General features: G+C 56.7%; 1 protein-coding gene across 3 annotated transcripts; it reads left to right on the top strand.

Annotated features, from left to right (window-relative positions):
* Positions 1 to 2544: 2544 nt before the first annotated feature.
* PGF (placental growth factor) lies at positions 2545 to 16522 on the top strand. 3 transcript variants are annotated; one of them, XM_008138827.3, is made up of 7 exons: positions 2545 to 2935; positions 4137 to 4179; positions 8403 to 8599; positions 9394 to 9470; positions 11558 to 11587; positions 11693 to 11755; positions 15722 to 16522. In XM_008138827.3, exons 1-6 carry the CDS (start codon positions 2861 to 2863, stop codon positions 11748 to 11750), a joined length of 480 nt encoding a protein of 159 aa, XP_008137049.1. In that variant the 5' UTR covers positions 2545 to 2860; the 3' UTR covers positions 11751 to 11755; positions 15722 to 16522. The 3 variants fall into 3 exon arrangements, with proteins under 3 accessions (XP_008137049.1, XP_027997174.1, XP_027997176.1); XM_028141373.2 differs by lacking the exon at positions 11693 to 11755; XM_028141375.2 differs by lacking the exons at positions 11558 to 11587; positions 11693 to 11755.
* Positions 16523 to 16815: the final 293 nt, after the last annotated feature.

Below are 16815 nucleotides of genomic sequence, written 5' to 3' on the forward strand. Positions count from 1 at the left end.
CTGGAACAGTGTCTGGGAAGTATGGTAGCAATCATCTCAGGTAGAAACTGCTGTTTGGCTTCTGTACTTACTTGTTTGCTAAAACAATAGAAAGTTATTTTGATTTTCTGAACTTATGTATGCTATCCCAATACTCCATTGATGATGGTTTGAATATCCTATTGATTGTGATCTCACTGGTCATCGAAACACATTCTTCTGGGAACCAGGACAGCTCAATTATCCTAAATTGTCTCAGTAGCTACAGATAACTGAGTTTCGGTTGACTCAGTGGTCCCGGAATCAGAACAGACCCTAAATTGCCTCAGTAGCTACAGATAATGCATTCCGGTTGACTCAGTGGTCCCGGAATCTGGACAGCACAATTATTCTAAATTGTCCCGGTGGTCCCAGATAATGTGTTTCTGTCGATTCAGTGATTCGTAGATACTTTAGATAACTAACTTGCTCAGTTTCACTTCTGTAAAAATGCTTTTCGCGAAACAGGTTCCTCATTCCAGACCCAAAGATGTAATCGATACTTTTGTGATATTCTGCCAATACAAGCCAGATGTGGCAAGCTGTTCGGGGCTGCGAGGTCTGGAGCGCTTTTGCTCCCTCTTTCGCCACCGGCTTTTAATAAATGACTCCATAATTCGACTTTTTGAGGAGTCCTTTGTAAGATGGGGGTTACACCACAACATCTAGAGCATACTAGGGCTGAAGCAATATCTGTCCTTTGAAAAAATGAATGAATCAGCACAAACACACAAATATACAAATATACACAGCCCTATACATACACAGTTATAGGCAAATATGCCCTATAAACAAATGCTCAAAACACTCAGTTATAGACAAGCATATACAATAGATACTTCAATACACAAATAGAAAATAAAGACACATATGAACACATGCTTATGTATGCACAGATATTATGGGCATACACATATGGTCCAGATATGCACAAATACATATCTATTCATCTCCATTCACGTGAACAGTGATTCCCAGACGCCCTCCACCATGACCCCAGGCCCAGAAAGGAGTCTGCCTGCTCCATGAGCCCTAGCGTGTTGGAGCTTGTCAGAAAGTTCCTTACAGCCCCCGCTTAGCTGACAGGTAACTGGCTCCTGGACCTTCGGGCTTGGGGTTGGCCAGGCAAGGAGACAGCATCTCTAGCAGCCTCTCGTGGGTGGGCAGGCAGGCAGCAGACGCAGAGGTCACTGCGGTGAAAGCTGGGGCTGCCCTGGCCTTTTTGCTTCTGGCTGGAATGTAGGGGCCGCCTCCCTGGCCTCCCTCCTTTCCCCCAGCCATCCACCAGCTCCAGGCCTGGGCCAACCCATGACCCCAAATTCTGCCAGGCTCTTGCAGCCGGGGAGCTGTGCACGGAGGGTGGTGGTGATGAGCAAGTGAGGACCATGGGAGGGCACACACAGATGCACAGCGATGCACAATCACACACAGAAGTTGGTGCCAATATTCACACGCGGAGCAAGGCCCACGAAGACAAAGGAAGACATGCAAACTCACAACCCCACTGAAATGCACATTCAGACACCCTCCCAAACACACCTGGGGACACAGCGGACACACACACACACACACACACCGTCACAGAGCTACCAAGGGACCAGGTCCACACACAAGTGACAGTTGTACATACAGCGGACACACACAGACACTCAGACCCCACAGGGACTCATAGCACAGGTGGGTCCTCACAGTCACACGTAAATGCCCCCCACACACACACACATGCACAGACACGTGCACACACAAGCACACGTAGACCCCTGCGGGCAGACCCCTGCCAGCGGAAGCATCACCTGCTCCTGGGACCAGGCGGAAGGCTGCACTAGGCCACACTCCGCTCTGCCTGTGGTGGGCTCGCAGGGAGGGCTGAGGACACTGCTTCCCACGGGGGCCCGGCTGCCCCGCTGCCTGCGCGCTTGGCCCGGAGGAGGCTGCGCGGGGCAGAGAGGCGGCTCTGGAGCCAGGTGGCTTGGGTTTTGTCTCTTCAGGGACACACACGCCCACTCTCGGAGTGCATACGCACAATATACACATGCAGGGGCACTCTTTCACCCCCGAGGATTGTGGGGACGGCATAAGGTGGCACTGGAAATAAAGGGCCAGACCAAGTTGCCGCCTTCCTAGAGGTAAGACGCCACCAACGTGGGGCTCCACAGCTCGAAGCCCCGACGCAAAGTCGCCAGCCTCGGAGCGCAGGCGAGGAGCGGTGAGCCCCGTTCCGCGGGCAGCACGGGGTCCTGGCGCCGCGGGCACCAGGCTCCGGCGGCCCCGGGGTAAACTGCGGGCTGGGCTCCCGCTGGGGTGAGCGCGAGGGTCCGCGTGCCGAGCGCCCCTTCCACGCACGGCGCTGCGGGACGAGCGCACTCAGACCGCGCCGCCCCGCCGCTGGCCCGGCCGGGCTCGGGGCTCGGGGCTCGGCCGCTCCCAGAGAGCCTCGTCCGCGGTGGGCGGGGCGGCCCTGGAGCCCCGCCCCGTTCACGGCTCCCGAAACCCCGTCGCCGACCAGCTCCAGTCCCATAAGAGCCGCTGTCTGAGCAGGAAGCCGCATCTTCACTGGCCCGCGGGGAGGCGTGGGGTGGCGCGGAGAGCCCGACGAACCTCCCCCGGCGGCCGCCTGCCCGCCCCGCCGGGCGCTTCGCATCAGGTTCCCCAGCCGCAGACTTACCTGCGGGCTCCCAGAGGATGCTCGGGCCACCAGCCCACTAGCGGGGACCTCGGGGCAGCAGGGAGGGGGGCATCCAGCCCCCGACTCAGCTCCTCGCCTCCCGTACCAGGGACTCCCCCGGCGGGGTGAGCATGGTGATTTTCCTCCGGAGCCCCCTGCCTCGGGACGTCTGAGAAGATGCCTACCATGAGGCTGTTCACTTGCTTCCTGCAGCTCCTGGCGGGGCTGGCGCTGCCAGCTGTGTCTCCCCAGGTAAGACCCACACCCCACATCCCGGCCTGGCTCCCCCGATCTCCTCAACCCCAGCACTCAAAGCCCGGGGGGCTCCGACATCACGGACCCGCTCCCTGGAGCGGCACCTCCAAGGATGTGCACACATTTCCCAGGAGTCAGGCTGGACCACGCTGTCTGGGAGGAGACCTCAGAGGCTGGGCTGTCCCAGACTCCAGCTCTGGGGTCTGTCGTGGTGGGGGCAGGGAAGCCACAGGGCCGGGAGGGAGGCTTCCTGTCTGGCCCCTGGAGCCACCGTGGCTTTGCTAAAAGCATCTCTCCACTAATCCCAGGCCGGTCCCTGACCTTGTGGTCAGGGTGGAGGCCTGTGACCAGGCAGGCGCCCCCAGGACCTCTGACCTGGGCTGGTGGAGGGGAGAGCCAGCACAAGAAGCCATTGGTGGGGAGGCTGGGGCCTGCCCGGGGCTGAGCGCAGGGCTCCAGGGAGGGTCTGGGGCGAGACAAGAGGTCCTGCTGTACCGGCTCTCTCCCGGGTGGGCAGCCCGAGGTCCCACGTGCAGGGCCTGGGGAAGTGAGCAGGGCCCTTTTCCCAGGAGCCGGGGGAGTCTGGCCAGGAGCCAGCTTGGGCAGTGAAATCCTGACAAAGCCAATGAGCTGCCTTCCCACTGCGCTGTCCCGCTGCCCTGGGAGTCTGCAGCCCCAGCCCAGGAGTGGGTGGGCTAGACAGACCCTGGGGCAGAAAAGCCCCAGCCACCCGCGGCTGCGGGGCTGGCCAGAGGTGTAACGTTACCGGCACACCAGCTCTTGGCGCCACCCGCTCCAGCCCCTCAGCTCCCACCAGCTGATCACCTCTCCTAGGCTCTGGCACCCAGCCAAAGCAGGCGGCATAGGGCCCAGCAGGGTGGCCAGGGGGCTGGGGAGGAGGAAGACCCCAAAGAATTGCAAGATCTTTGAGACACAGAGAGCAAAGTTCTCCAAAAGCCGCCAGACTCCCACCCTTTTCTAATGAGGAAACTGAGGCCAGAGTGAGGGCTGGGACCCACCCAGGGTCCAGTGAGGTTTTCGTTGGACATGGAAAGAGACAGCTCTGAGACAGGGCAGAGAGTGTGTGCAGTGGGTGGGAAGGAGCCCGGATGGCCCGCTGTGCTCTTGGCAATACACTCGGCCCCAGGGCACACGGCCCGTGATGGTCCCCCTCATGCCTGCACCTTTCTGTCCACAGCCATTGGCTCTGTCTGCTGGGAACAACTCGTCACAGACGAAAGGTAAGCAAGCTGGGTTGGTGTGTGTGCTCACCACGCCCTCTCCTTTCACGCCTCTGCAGAGGGTGGGAAGGGACTGGCCTGGAGGGGGAGGGGGGGTGCAGGATGATATTAAGTTGGGGAAAGTCTGCAAGCTGGCTGATGCCCGGGCTGACAAAGTTGGCAGAGCTTGAGAACCCTCCGCGCCCCCCCCCCACCCCCATTGTGACCCAGAGGCCCAGAGAGGTGTATTCCTGGGCCAGGGTCACCCAGCGAGCAAAGCTGGGGCCAGGAACCCAGGGCTGGTCTAGTTGGTTCAGAGCCCCTTCGCAGCATGCTGCCGGGGGTGCCGATGAGGTCTTGGAGGGCAGTGTGGGCAGTGAGTGCCAGGGGCTAGACTGGTGGTCTGGGAGCTGGGTACAGTGGGCAAACAATCAAGAGAATCAGGAGGGGAGAAGGGACCTTCCCAGCAGCCAGCCCTTCCCAGCAGCCAGGCCTTTTCATTGATTACAAACAGACAGAACATGAGTCGCGCCCTCCCTGGCCCCTCCACTCTCCACCCAGGGTTGCATCAAGAGGGAATCTTCAAAGGGCTAGATGGTTGCCAAAGAGACATACGTGCAGAAGGCAGGATGCTCATGCCAGGCCCCCTGCCTTGCTCCTCCCTGTCTGCCTCTCCAAGACGTGCAGTAAGGCCACACACCGTTTCTGAGGCGTCCCTCTGCTCTGTGGAAGTGGGGGTGTGTAGGGACGTGCACACGCACAGGCATGATAGCCAGTTTGGGCTGGGAACACCCTCTCCCTGCTGGCCTGCCTGTCTGGTAGTCAGCTTCTCCTGGGCCTGGCCACGCTCTCAGGCCTGAACCCCAGGTCCTGAGAAGGTGGGGGAGGCAGCAGCTCTTGGCTTCATTGATACTCCCTCTCCCCTTGCTGTGCCCTCTGAGACTGGCACAATATTATGCTCGCTTAGATTTGGGGAGGGACCCACCACCACCTCCACCCCATATCCTCTTCGATGCTTTCAGCGTGTTTCAGGCAACAGCTACTGAGGAAGCCTGAGCCTCTGTTCCCTCATCTGTAAATGGGAGCAGTAGACTACATAATCGCTAAGGCTTTCTCTAAGTTTGTAGGATTCTCTGACTCCATGGAGGGGACTCAGGAGGATATATTTTCCAGGGACGAGGGTGAGGAGGCTTGGAAGTGTCAATTCATTAGGGCAGCTAACCTGCCATCCTCACCAGTCAGGGAGCCTGTATTGTGGCCATGGGAAGTCCCATGAGATTTGGACCCCAGTTGTCAAAATCTGAAAATGCCGCCCCCTCCTGCTAACCCCAGAGAAGAGACAGCCTGGTCTGTACTTTGCAGCCATGGATGCTGGTTTTTACTGCCACTATCGTGTAAGAGTATTGGGCATTTACTGTAATTCTGTGCTGATCACAGGCTGTGAACTAGGAAGGCACTTGTATTCTCCCGATTTTATGGATGGAGACTCTGAGGCTCACAGAGGCCCTTGGAGTTGCCTAAAGCCTTGGACACTCCTCCGTATCCATGGCTCATGGCTGAGCAGGCATGAGCAGCGTGTCCCTCGCAGCAGGCTGGCTGTGCGCCCCACCCGTGGCGATGGGGAGGACACCTGCCGGGCTTGGGCTGTGGCCAGCAGCTCTGCCCAGCCCTGCGGCCTCCCCAGGAGCTTGCTCTCAGGATCAAACAGTTCCCTTCTCGAGTCTCCTCCGTCCTGGGGGTAGGCAGCTGGAACCACAGAGGAGGCTCACCCACAGGGCTGTCAAGAACCCACTCGTGGCCCTGGGAGCAGCCTTTGCTGCAAGGCCTCGCCCTGGCCTGGCACTTCCCTGGGCGACAGCCTCCCACTCCTCCCACCCCGACCCCTGCCTCTGGGCCCAGAGCCGCTGAGCAGAGCCCTTTCCTGAGGGCCTCAGCCCACGGCTGGGAGTGGTCACGACTTTCTCAACTGGCCCCTTACCCAGCCGGCGCCCTTTGTTTCCCCCACACCCCCACGCAGCGGCCTCCAGGAACCGATTGCCCCCTTTCCTGGTGGCTGCCGGGGACGCCAGGCCCCGCTCACCTCCTCGGCCTTGCCCCAGCGCCGTCTGGCCATGTGGTCCAGAAAGTGGCGGGTTTCAGGGCCCTGCAGCCCGGGCCCCGGCGATGCAGTCTGTGTGGTGGGGCGTGGGGGTGAGGAAAGGAAATCCCTTCTTTTGCCGCCAAGCCTCAGCTGGCTCCGCTTAACCTGGCTGTGGCCCCAACAGCCCAGCTGGATGGGAATCTGTTTGCAGACTCGTAGGGGGCTGGGATACCCCTTCTCTGCTGCTGTCCCCTCCCTAAAGGCTGCTCCCGGGGAGGATCCTGAGCCGTCCACGGCACTTTGTCAGCTGGCTGTTATTTATGTTTTCCAAGGTAGAGATTAAACGCTCGGAGTTGCACAGCCTCAGGAAGAGTTCAGACTGAGCAGGCATTCCCGGAGCTATGATAGGGAGGTGCCCCTCTGGCCTTGCACTGCAAAGGCTGGCTTCCCTGGGGCTTCGGGGCTGCTTGTGGGAAGAGGGCCTTGTTTCCCCCTTGGGGGCCCAGGGAGAGTGCCCCAGTGACCTGGAGGGGCAGGGGAGGCACTGGTCTTTCTCCCATGCCCGGGCCCAGCCCCAGTGCCCCCTGAGCACACAAAGCAGAACGGAGCAGCAGACGCCCAGATAAGCGTGGTTTATTGCCTCTGCGGCCTCCTCGGCCGGCTCCACGTGGACACACCGCCTCCTGGGTGTTCCCCACCAGCTCGCAGCCTTTCCCCAGGGCCTCTGCGAGGGCTGACGTTTATTTTTCCTCTGAGATTATCCTGAGACTCACATCCTCATAGGCTCAGTGGAGTGGACTTTGGCCCCTTCTGCCTCCTAGAAAGGAGGTGAGGGGCTGCTGGGAGAACCATTGCTCTGGGGCAGAGGCTTCAGGGCCCCCAAGGTGACCCAGATCCCATGCCCTCTGCCGCCAGCTGAGGACAACCATCATGTGTCGGGCAGCATGACCCAGGGCCGGAGATGTTTCTCTGCCCACGGTCTCAAGGCTGGACTGGGTTGTGTGCCCGGAATCACAGACTGTCTGTCAGAGCTGGGACAGACACCTTAGCAACCCTCTGTTCCCAACCGGCTTCTTTTTCCCCAGCCGAGGAAACTGATACACCCAGAAAGGTGAAGTGACCTCCCCAAGGTCACGCAGTCAGTGTAGGGCCAGGACTAGAAGCTCGGTCTCCTGCTCCTGGTTACTCACTTCCTGTGCGCCTCTCTTTGGGGCCAGGCCCCAGGCCTTCCCCTGAAGGAGTTGCATGTTTTGAGAGATTCCAGATCGGCCCCCCTGAAAGCTCTTGTTCATGACCACAGGACTTCGTGGGGGTCAGGGGTCAGGGGTGGGGGTGGGAGGTGTCCCCGATATTCTTCAGTGAACGATCATCTGATCAATAAGTTATTATTTATCCTGTGTTTACTGGGTGCTTGGGTGCCTGTCCTCACAGAGCCTCGACTTGCTTGTAAAGGAGATAAGAGCCCCAGTGAGTGAGATAAGGCCAGCCCCTGGGGCCTAGTTGTACTCAAAGGAGGAACATCTGTTCACACTAGGAAAGTTGGAGAGAGCTTTGGCGAGGCGGGGAGGCGGGCCTTGAGAAATGGGTGGTAAGCTTTACTCGGTTGGACATGAGAAGTGGGGGAGGAGCACAGCCCAAAGGTGGGAGTGATGGTGACGTGGCCCAGTTTGGTTCAAGGGCTGGTCCAGGTAACAGGAGGCCTGGGGACGGAGCACGTTGCTGGCTGCAGGCTTGGCCGCCTGGCGAAGGAGCTGGCCCAGCGAGGGGCAGGAAATAAAGACGAGGGCGAACTCTGCAAGCCAGTCTCACAGAATGTACAGAAATGTTTCCTGCAAAGTCCCTGGGACCGGGAAGCACCAGAGCGGACCTGGGGCACGCTCCTTGGAGCTCCAAGGACCCTAAGGCAGGTGTGGGTGCCTCACTGAGAAGACAGGGGAGAGCTCGGGACACTGGGAAATTCTACCGGACCATCGAAAGGTCCAGCAGTCTTCCCAGAGGGATTGCATCAGTTCAGAGCAGAGGGGGGGCTCCGACAGGCTGAGGGCTTCCTGGAGGAGGAGGTGCGGGCTAAACCCGGAAGGCTCTGCCAGGCCGAAGGAGCCAGGATGGGGGCATCGAGGAGCAGCCGCTCCTGGCCTGACCAGCTGACTGTGCCCTCTTGCAGTGATGCCCTTCCAGGTAGTGTGGGGCCGCAGCTACTGCCGGGCAATGGAGAAGCTGGTGGACATCTTGTCGGAGTACCCCCACGAGATGCAGTACATGTTCAGCCCCTCCTGTGTCCCCTTGCTGCGCTGCACGGGCTGCTGTGGGGACGAGGCCCTGCACTGTGTGCCGGTGGAGACGGCCAACGTCACCATGCAGGTAGGGAGGGTCTCCTCTTGTCCGGCCTGCCCCCTCGTCCACACCCTACTCAGCGGTTCACCGCACCCACCTGCCGGAAGGGACCTGGAGAGGGAGGGAGGGCAGGCCGAGGTCACCGGACTGCAACCGACTCTCAGGCCCGGGCTCTTTCCACCCAGCACAGCGCCCCTCCTTCCAGCCTGCATCCCAACTTTGGGCCCCCTCACCGCCTCCCTTATCAGCTGTCCCAGGCTCTGGCTTAGCCCCACTCCAGGTCCAAGGCTATCTGGCAGGGGATGGGAGAGATTTGAATCTGCTCAGACTCGAGAAATCCCTGTTTATACCAGGAGTGCTTGGCGCCCTGAACCTTACACGCACACGCACGTGCACGCACGCACAGCACAATGGTCTGTGGAACACTGACTGAGGAGTGCCAAGCACTGTGCCAGGCACTTCACTACCTCAGCGTTCAGCCTTCAAGGCAAGTCTTATTCCCATTTTACAGATGAGAAGCGTGAGGTTCATGCCTCGCTCAGCAGGGAGAAGAGTCACGATTTCAACATGTGTCTCCGACTCCAGCGCATGGGCCCCCTTGGTACACGGTTGCGATGCTGGTGGCCGCCTCCCTCAGATCCACAGGCTGATGGGAGGGCTGTTTGCCCCACACCTCAAAGCAGAATGAGGGCATGTAGTCCAAAGGGTGGGGGGGAAACATGGAGTCTGGTCCTCCCCCACCAAGGAGGGTGTGGAAAATGTTGGAAACCCACGGCCACCCCCCACCCCCAACCCAGGCATCCAACCTTCCTTTCCCGCAGATCCTGAGGATCAGCTCTGAGCAGCGGACCTCCTACGTGGAGATGACGTTCTCTCAGCACACACACTGCACGTGCAGGTAGGTCCTCAGGGAGTGGCGGGCACAGGCCCGTGCACGCGGCAGCCTTAGTCCCGTGGCTGCCGTCTCTGCGGCAGGCCACGCTTCCTTCCTGGCTGAGCGAGGCCGGTCAGGGAAATCGGGGATCAGAGGCAGCTGTGTTTTGTCCCCGCATCAGCCAGTGTTTGCCTGAGAAGGTGGTCCCAGGAGTTGGAGCACAGCTGCCAAGAAGCCACAAGGGTGAAGGAAGCCCGAGTCCCTCCCACACTCTCAGGGGCTCAGGGCACACCACCCCCTCCCTGAGATGGGAGGCAGTTGCCACAGCCCTGGAAGAGATACTGAGGCAAGGACGTTTCAAGCCTGGGCTCAGTGCTGGGCCAGGCTGGTGCCTGCGGAAGGGGACAGCTAGGCAGAGGAGCAGAGGGGAGGACAAGCTGTGGCAGGAGGAAAGGGGCAGAAGGAAGAAGGCATTGGGGTTTCGGTACAGTTGCACCCCCACCCAGCAGAGCCTCTGCCCAGCCCGTTCCCAGGGCATCTGAGCATTCCTTTCCCGGAGAAGCAGGCCCAGCACTGCCGACCAGGCCTAGGGAAGAGAGAAACCGCTGAGGTGCTGTCCTGGTGGCCCTGGGCTGGGGATGGAGGCACCAGGCAAGCGGTCCTGAGCCCTATCCTGGGGTGGGAACAAAGGGCCACCACCGTTTATTGTGCCCTTCTGTGTGCCTAGCCCCACACGAGGCGCTTGAATGTGTTTTCTCATTCAGTGTTCAAAGGTTCTCATTCTCGTTCAAATGAGAATTAATTGAGCACCTACTGTACGCCAGGCTCTGTCCTGCAGCCTGGAGACGGAGTGGTGAGCAAAACAGACAAGGCCCCTGCTCTCAGAACAACCCTGGGAGGCCGGTACTATCACCAGCTCCATTTTACGGATGAGGAAACTGAGGCTTGGTGTGGTTCCATGATTCGCCACCGCTTACGAGTGAACCCATGCCTATCCAACACATAAGCCTCCCTCTTTCATGCTACCTCTCCTGGCCCTTCTCCAGGAGACCCCGCACTGCCCTGGCCTTGGCTCTGCTCAGTGTCCAGGGCTCTGGCCGCCACTCTTGGACCCGAGCCCAGGCTCTAGGCCCTCTTCACTATACTGCCGCCAGGGGCCCTGCCTCAACCCATTTTCCCCCATTTCCCCCCATTCCTCCCAGCCAGGCTTAGCCATACAACAATAGCTCAGCAATGGCCCCTCCCAGGCTCAGTGCTGACCGGTGACCTTTCACGTCCCACACCACCTTGGCCCTCACAGCCACTCCGCTGGGGCAGGCAGGCGAGGAACTGAGGCTCCATGAGCATCTCTGACGTGCCCAGGATGGCATAGACATGACCAGGCAGTCCAAGAGGCCCTGGTACCCTGCCCTGGCTCCCTAGGGCAACATTCCCTGGCCAAGCTGCCCTACACCCCCACCCCTGTTCCCAGGGAAGACTGAGGCCCTGTCCCCTTCCAACAGGCTGGCCCACAGGGACACCTTTCTTCTCACTTCTGGGCCAACAGCCACAGCTCCGGAGGCAGGGCCAGGACCTGCCTGGTGACTGTGGGGCTGTGCTTACCTCCCCTGCCTCCGCCCCTCACCCGCTCCTCCTGCTGTTGCCCGCAGCATCACAGCCCTGGAGCAGAGGTGGCAGGTGTGCCCTGACAGGCAGCCTTAGCTGGCAGCAACCACCCTCCTCTCCCTGGCCTCACTCACTCTCCTTGAGGAAACTGGGTGCACCCTGGAACGAAGAGCAGGAACAAGAGAAAAAGTAAACAGAGAAAGGACAGGCTTACAAATCCCCAGATTTGATGTCAAGAGGCTGAGAAGTGCAGAAGGTTTTGGAAAGGGGCCCCAAGGGGAAATTCGTCTCTCTCTCTCTCTCAGAGGGGTGACGGGAAGTCTAGAGTGGGAGCTGAAGCCCAGAGGCCTCTGGCCATCTCTTCCTCACTAGCTCCATGCTACCCCCTAATGGTTTCAGCGCCAACTGCAGGACCAGGACTCCGATTGTCTGAGGGGAGGCGTGTGGGTGGCAGGCAGCCCACACTTAGCACTCTCCTGATTCTCGCCTGCCCTCTGTTTTCCCAGGCCTCTGCCGCAGATAACGAAGCCAGAAAGGTAAGTGGCCTGGCTGGGGCTCCAGACTGTTCCTGGGCCTGCCAGCCCTGTCCTAGCATGATAAGCTCCCAGCCACTCTGTCCTGATGCTTTTGGCTTATTGCAGGAGGAGACCCAAGGGCAGTGGGAAGAGGAAGAAAGAGAAGCAGAGACCCACAGACTGACACCTGTGAGTGTGCTGGGGGGCCCAGGGATGACAAGGAGGCTGAGCCAGAGGGGAGCCCCCACCAGCAGGGGTTAATGCTGGGGAAGGGGAGAGCAAGGCCCAGAGCAGTCTTGGGGGCCAGACCAGGCAGGTGCATTTTTAGAGATTCTAGGGCCCAGGAAGCCTCAGGGGGCCTTGGATCTTGTCCTGGCTTTGCACGAGTCTCGGTATGGCTTGAGCAAGTCATGTCAGCTCTCTGCGCCTAGTTTTTCTTTCTGTGTAAAATGAGGGCTCGGGGGCCCAGCTAGCATTTAGTCATTCTAGAAACAGTTATCCAGTACTTGACTGTCTGCCAGGTATACCAGCAAACAGACCAACAAGATTCTTGCTCTTAAGTGCTTACCTTCTAGTGATGAAAAGTCCAACAGCTGAAAACATAGCCAGGGCTATTTCCTAGAGGCCTTGGTGGGGAGCACCTGCCCACCAGCTCTCACACCCTGTATTTCTATCCCTCCCCCACCCCTGGGGGACCCTGGGTCCACTCCCTTCTATTTCCCTCTCAGTGTTTCCTGTCCATCTTGGCTTCACACCTGGAGACCCAGGGTGGAGCCCAGGCCTGAGTGGAGTCTAGGCCAGAGAAGGACTAGAGAAGGGAAGCTCAAATATGTGAGTAAATAGTGAAAATAAAATATTTCACGTCTACAGTAACTTAGTCACATGACAGCTCCTTTCGGCTCCAAGACTCCAGGAAATCATTTGGGGCTGTGGGCCTGGAGCTGGCCCCGGGGGTGCCCCTCCATGAGCGGAGGCTTCACCCCACTCCGTGAAGACAGGGGTTCTAGGGAAGCCGGTCTCCCACGGCGTGTGGCCCTCCTTTCTCCCTGGGCCCAGGCAGCAGCTGGGGGACGAGCTGGCAGTGCAGTCCATGCAGGGCTCCCCACAGCCAGGCAGGCCCGGCAGGCCCTGTGGCTCCATCCACCAGGGCAGCCGTCTTCAGACGTCTCCCAGGGAATCTCCTGAAAGAAGCTCAAAACCACGTGCTCTCTTGCTCACGTTTAAGTTAACACTGAACTTTTCCATCAACGTTGTAAATAGTTGCAAAGGTATCATTTCTGGCATGTTATAAATATCAATGTTTTAATAGAAAGCCACTAGACAACTCTTCAGATGGCATGCCTATGGGATAGGGCATTTTAATTTTTTAAAATATATTTTTATTGATTTCAGAGGGGAAGGGAGAGGGAGAGAGAGAAACATCAATGATGATAGAGAATCATTGATTGGCCGCCTCCTGCACACCCCACACTGGGGACCGAGCCTGCAACCCGGGCATGTGCCTTGACTTAGAATCGAACTGTGACCTCCTGGTTCATAAGTCGAAGCTCAACCACTGAGCACGCTGGCCCGGCAGGGCATTTTAATTTAATACCATCATCCACTTTAGAAAGAAATGAACAACAGCAATAAAAAATATAAATATGAACATTCTCCTCTAATAGTGGTTGCATATTTGCATTGCTTCTTTTTTCCTTGAACTCCTATTCCCATTTCACTTCCCCACAACATTTCAGCCTAATGTAATTTTAAAAAAAAACAAACATTTTATTGATTTTTCACAGAGAGGAAGGGAGAGGGATAGAAAGTTAGAAACATCGATGAGAGAGAAACATCGACCAGCTGCCTCCTGCACGCCCACCACTGGGGATGTGCCTGCAACCAAGGTCCATGCCCTTGACCAGAATCGAACCTGGGACCCTTCAGTCCGCAGGCCGACGCTCTATCCACTGAGCCAAACCAGTTAGGGCTAATGTAATTTTTTTGATGTTGAAGTCTTTTATATATCACTTTGTCATGTGTATCTGCTACAACAATAGCATATAAGTTTGAATTACTTTAATTTTCCTGTAAACATAAACTCTAAATTAAATTTTCTCCTGGAATGGATTATCACAATAATTATCTGTAGTACCAATTGATCAAAACAGCACAAATACATTATATTTTAATAAGTATTAACTATAAAAGTACAGTCAAGCCCGTGTGGCATGGTTGGGCATCGTCCTGTGCACCGAAAGGTTGCTGGTTCCATTCCTGGTCAGGAGACATGCCTAGGTTGCAGGCTCGATCCCCCAAGGGGCGAGCAGGAGGTAACCGATTGATGTTTCACTCTCTCATCAATGTTTCTCGCTTTCTCCCTCTCTCTTCCTCTTTCTCTAAAAATCAATTTTTAAAAATCTTTTTTAAAAAAATATCATCAATCTCATTAAGGATGCATCTCCATGAGATGGATGTGACTACCTCTTTCAATTAATTAACTCGTTAATGAATGTCACCTCCTGCCAGACTGAAACAGGATTCAGCATTAATTCCATTCCTGATCACCAACTTTATAGATGAAAAGGTTGAGAAACCATGCTCACATAAATAAGTAGATGGGACTAAATGTCACTTAACTACTTGAACTTGTCGACTTAAGAACCATCCATACCTGTAGAGAATTTTTAAAAGTTTAATTGAGTCAAACTGACAATTCCCAGGAAGCAAAATCTTAACGGATTGAGAAAATTCTCTGCAGCGTATTTTTATACATTAGAATCAAAGAAGACAAAAGAAGGGTTACCTGAAATTCACTGGTGCTCCGTAGATTAGGGAGGCAGGTGAAAGCAAAACGGGAAAATCTCTGGGATTGGGTAGAAAGTGAAATGGATAGACACATACTCCTTTTGCATTGGAGGGCGCAGATAGGAAATGAGTAACATTTACAGCACATAGAGAGGGTCTTCCGGGAACAAGATAACCACGAGGGGCTCCGAGGTCTCCTGATCCCGGGGGAAGTTGCTCCCTGAGGGGCCTGGAAAAAGAGATTACTCTGGCATTTCCAAGGTATGTTATCTTAGAAGCAAAAAGACTCTAGGCTCATTGAGGAAATGATTGAACCTTGTCAGAGAAGCTACAGGCCTCGGACATGACTTCCTGCCATAACTTGCTTTTAGTCAGGAAGTTTTATGTTCAGACTACCCTGTGTGGTTACTTTTAGTCTGAGTTTGTAGGGCCCCCAAGGGGACCTCCCCTGAGCTTATCAGATTTAGCATGTGACCGCTTTTTCATCCACAAACTCCCAAGTTATTTGCCAAAAACGTATCTGCTAACAAAGATTACTTCTCATGACATGTAAGCTGACAATTCGGTTGAGTTGTTCTTTAATTTGTTGAACGCAAAGACTTGGAAACCACCTGACTTGCAAAAGGCTTGGTTACCCAGTTATTTGCCATATTTCCTTTCTCTCTCTCTCTCTCTCTCTCTCTCTCTCTCTTTTTTTCTTCATATTTCCTTTCTCAACACTTACACCTTCAGTTGTTCTTTGTTCAGTGTTTGGCCTTGGGCCAAAGTATTGTCACGGCATAGGAATGGGCAGGATGCTGCCAGGTGGAAAGGTAATTGAGGTGAGCGCTCAGGATGATGGGGAAGCAGGCCTCTCAGGCAGGCAGCTTTCAGGTGGAGAACTGGAAATAGATTCTTTTAAAACCATTAGTACTCACATAGGGCTTGGACAGTTTTCATGTACATCTAGGGATACCTAGCACCCTCGTCTGAAGACTGCTGCCTTAGAGTAATCAGAGGTGTTAGCATAAGGAGCCAGACTGGGTTCGTGTCCCTGACTAGCTGTGTGACCTTGGGCAAGTTTCTGAACCTCTTTGAGCCTCCGTTTCTCATCTGCAAAAGAATGATAATAGCAGTGCCTTCCTCGTGAGCTATCGTGAAGGGTAGATGAGAAGGTGCTTAGCGCAGGGCTGGGCGCCTGGGGACGTGCTTGGTGAAGGGTAGCTCCCAGCTTCTCTTTGGCCTTGGTGCGAGCAGAGATCCAGGCATGCTGCAATCTCCCTGTGCTCCCTGCCCTGGCTTCCCCCTGGGTTTGTCCCCGCTCCCGTAGGAGGGACCCCACCCTCCACAGCGTGCTGATAGCTGCTTTCTGTGTTTGGTCTCTGACAGGTGAGTTGATACTTCTCCCCCAAGATAACCAGCCCCTCGGAGGAGAGAGACTCCACACCCGGCTCCTGTATTTATTATCGTCACACTCTCAGTTACCTCCTTGCTGGCACCTGCCCTCTATTTATTAGCCAATTGTATCCCTGCTGAATGACTCGCTCCCTCCAAGATGAGGGGCACGGAGGGATAGGACCCTCAGGAATTCAGTGCCTTAAGCAGAACGTGAGAGAAAGAAGACAGCCATGGCCCGTGTGCGCTTCAGCTCGGGAAGAAGCAAGGCGTGACTTTGCGAGGGCCAAGCCAGGCTCCGGAGGCCTGAGGCTCCCCAAGGGGCTGGAGAAGGAAGAACAGAAGAGGAAGAACCCACCGCCTGTCCCTGGGCCTTGGGCTCTGCATGGACCAGCAGCCCTTGCTTTGGGAGCTCTGGCTAGGATGCCGGTGGAGGAGCTTGCTCTGGCCGCCACGGCCGAGGCTGCGTGGGAAGGCAGGCAGCGGGTGAGGGGCCCTGTGGCTTCCTCCTCCTCCTGGCGGCGGCTCTGACCCTGGAGAGCAGAACACTCAGCTCTGGAGAACAGCCGTCGCCCGGGGCCTTGGCCACTCCTCGTCCCCTACGGTTTCTCCTCGCATCTTGCCACAGCTTGTCCTGGGACATTGTTCTTTGTGGCCAAGGAAGGCTTCGCCATCCTGCCCCGCTCAGGGACACAGGCAACGAGGGGGCCCAGGCTGGGCACGGAGCACGCTGCCTGCATGGCTGTCTGGCTGCCAAGCCAGATTCTCTTGAATAAAGTTATTCTAGTCTGGAAACCTCTGCTCCCGGGAGTGTCTGCCGGAGCAGCGAGCAGCAGAAAGTGGAAACAGGACAGAAAAAGGATCGTGGGCCCGCGGCTGCCCCCGCTTGGCGTCAGCCTCCTGCAGCTTCCTGGGGTGCCTTCTCCCCAACTGCTCTCGGCAGAAACCCTGAGGTCCACTCTTCCTATCATGAGGGATTCCCAATATTTAGTCTTGGCCCCAAAGTTGGGGGAACTTGGACCCAGTATCCCATGAACACCCTCTAATGCAAGAGCACAGTCCCCTCCATCTCCCCCAGGGCCACCCCA

This window comes from Eptesicus fuscus, chromosome 5 (genome assembly GCF_027574615.1).
Source record: "Eptesicus fuscus isolate TK198812 chromosome 5, DD_ASM_mEF_20220401, whole genome shotgun sequence".
Taxonomy (NCBI): domain Eukaryota; kingdom Metazoa; phylum Chordata; class Mammalia; order Chiroptera; family Vespertilionidae; genus Eptesicus; species Eptesicus fuscus.

What these genes read in the sequence shown, in the direction of transcription:
- PGF (XM_008138827.3), top strand. Translation starts at nt 2,861, where the DNA reads ATGCCTACCATGAGGCTGTTCACTTGCTTCCTGCAGCTCCTGGCGGGG. An exon ending in CAACTCGTCACAGACGAAAG is followed by an intron (nt 4,180 to 8,402) that starts GTAAGCAAGCTG and finishes GCCCTCTTGCAG; the next exon opens with TGATGCCCTTCCAGGTAGTG. An exon ending in CGGCCAACGTCACCATGCAG is followed by an intron (nt 8,600 to 9,393) that starts GTAGGGAGGGTC and finishes CCTTTCCCGCAG; the next exon opens with ATCCTGAGGATCAGCTCTGA.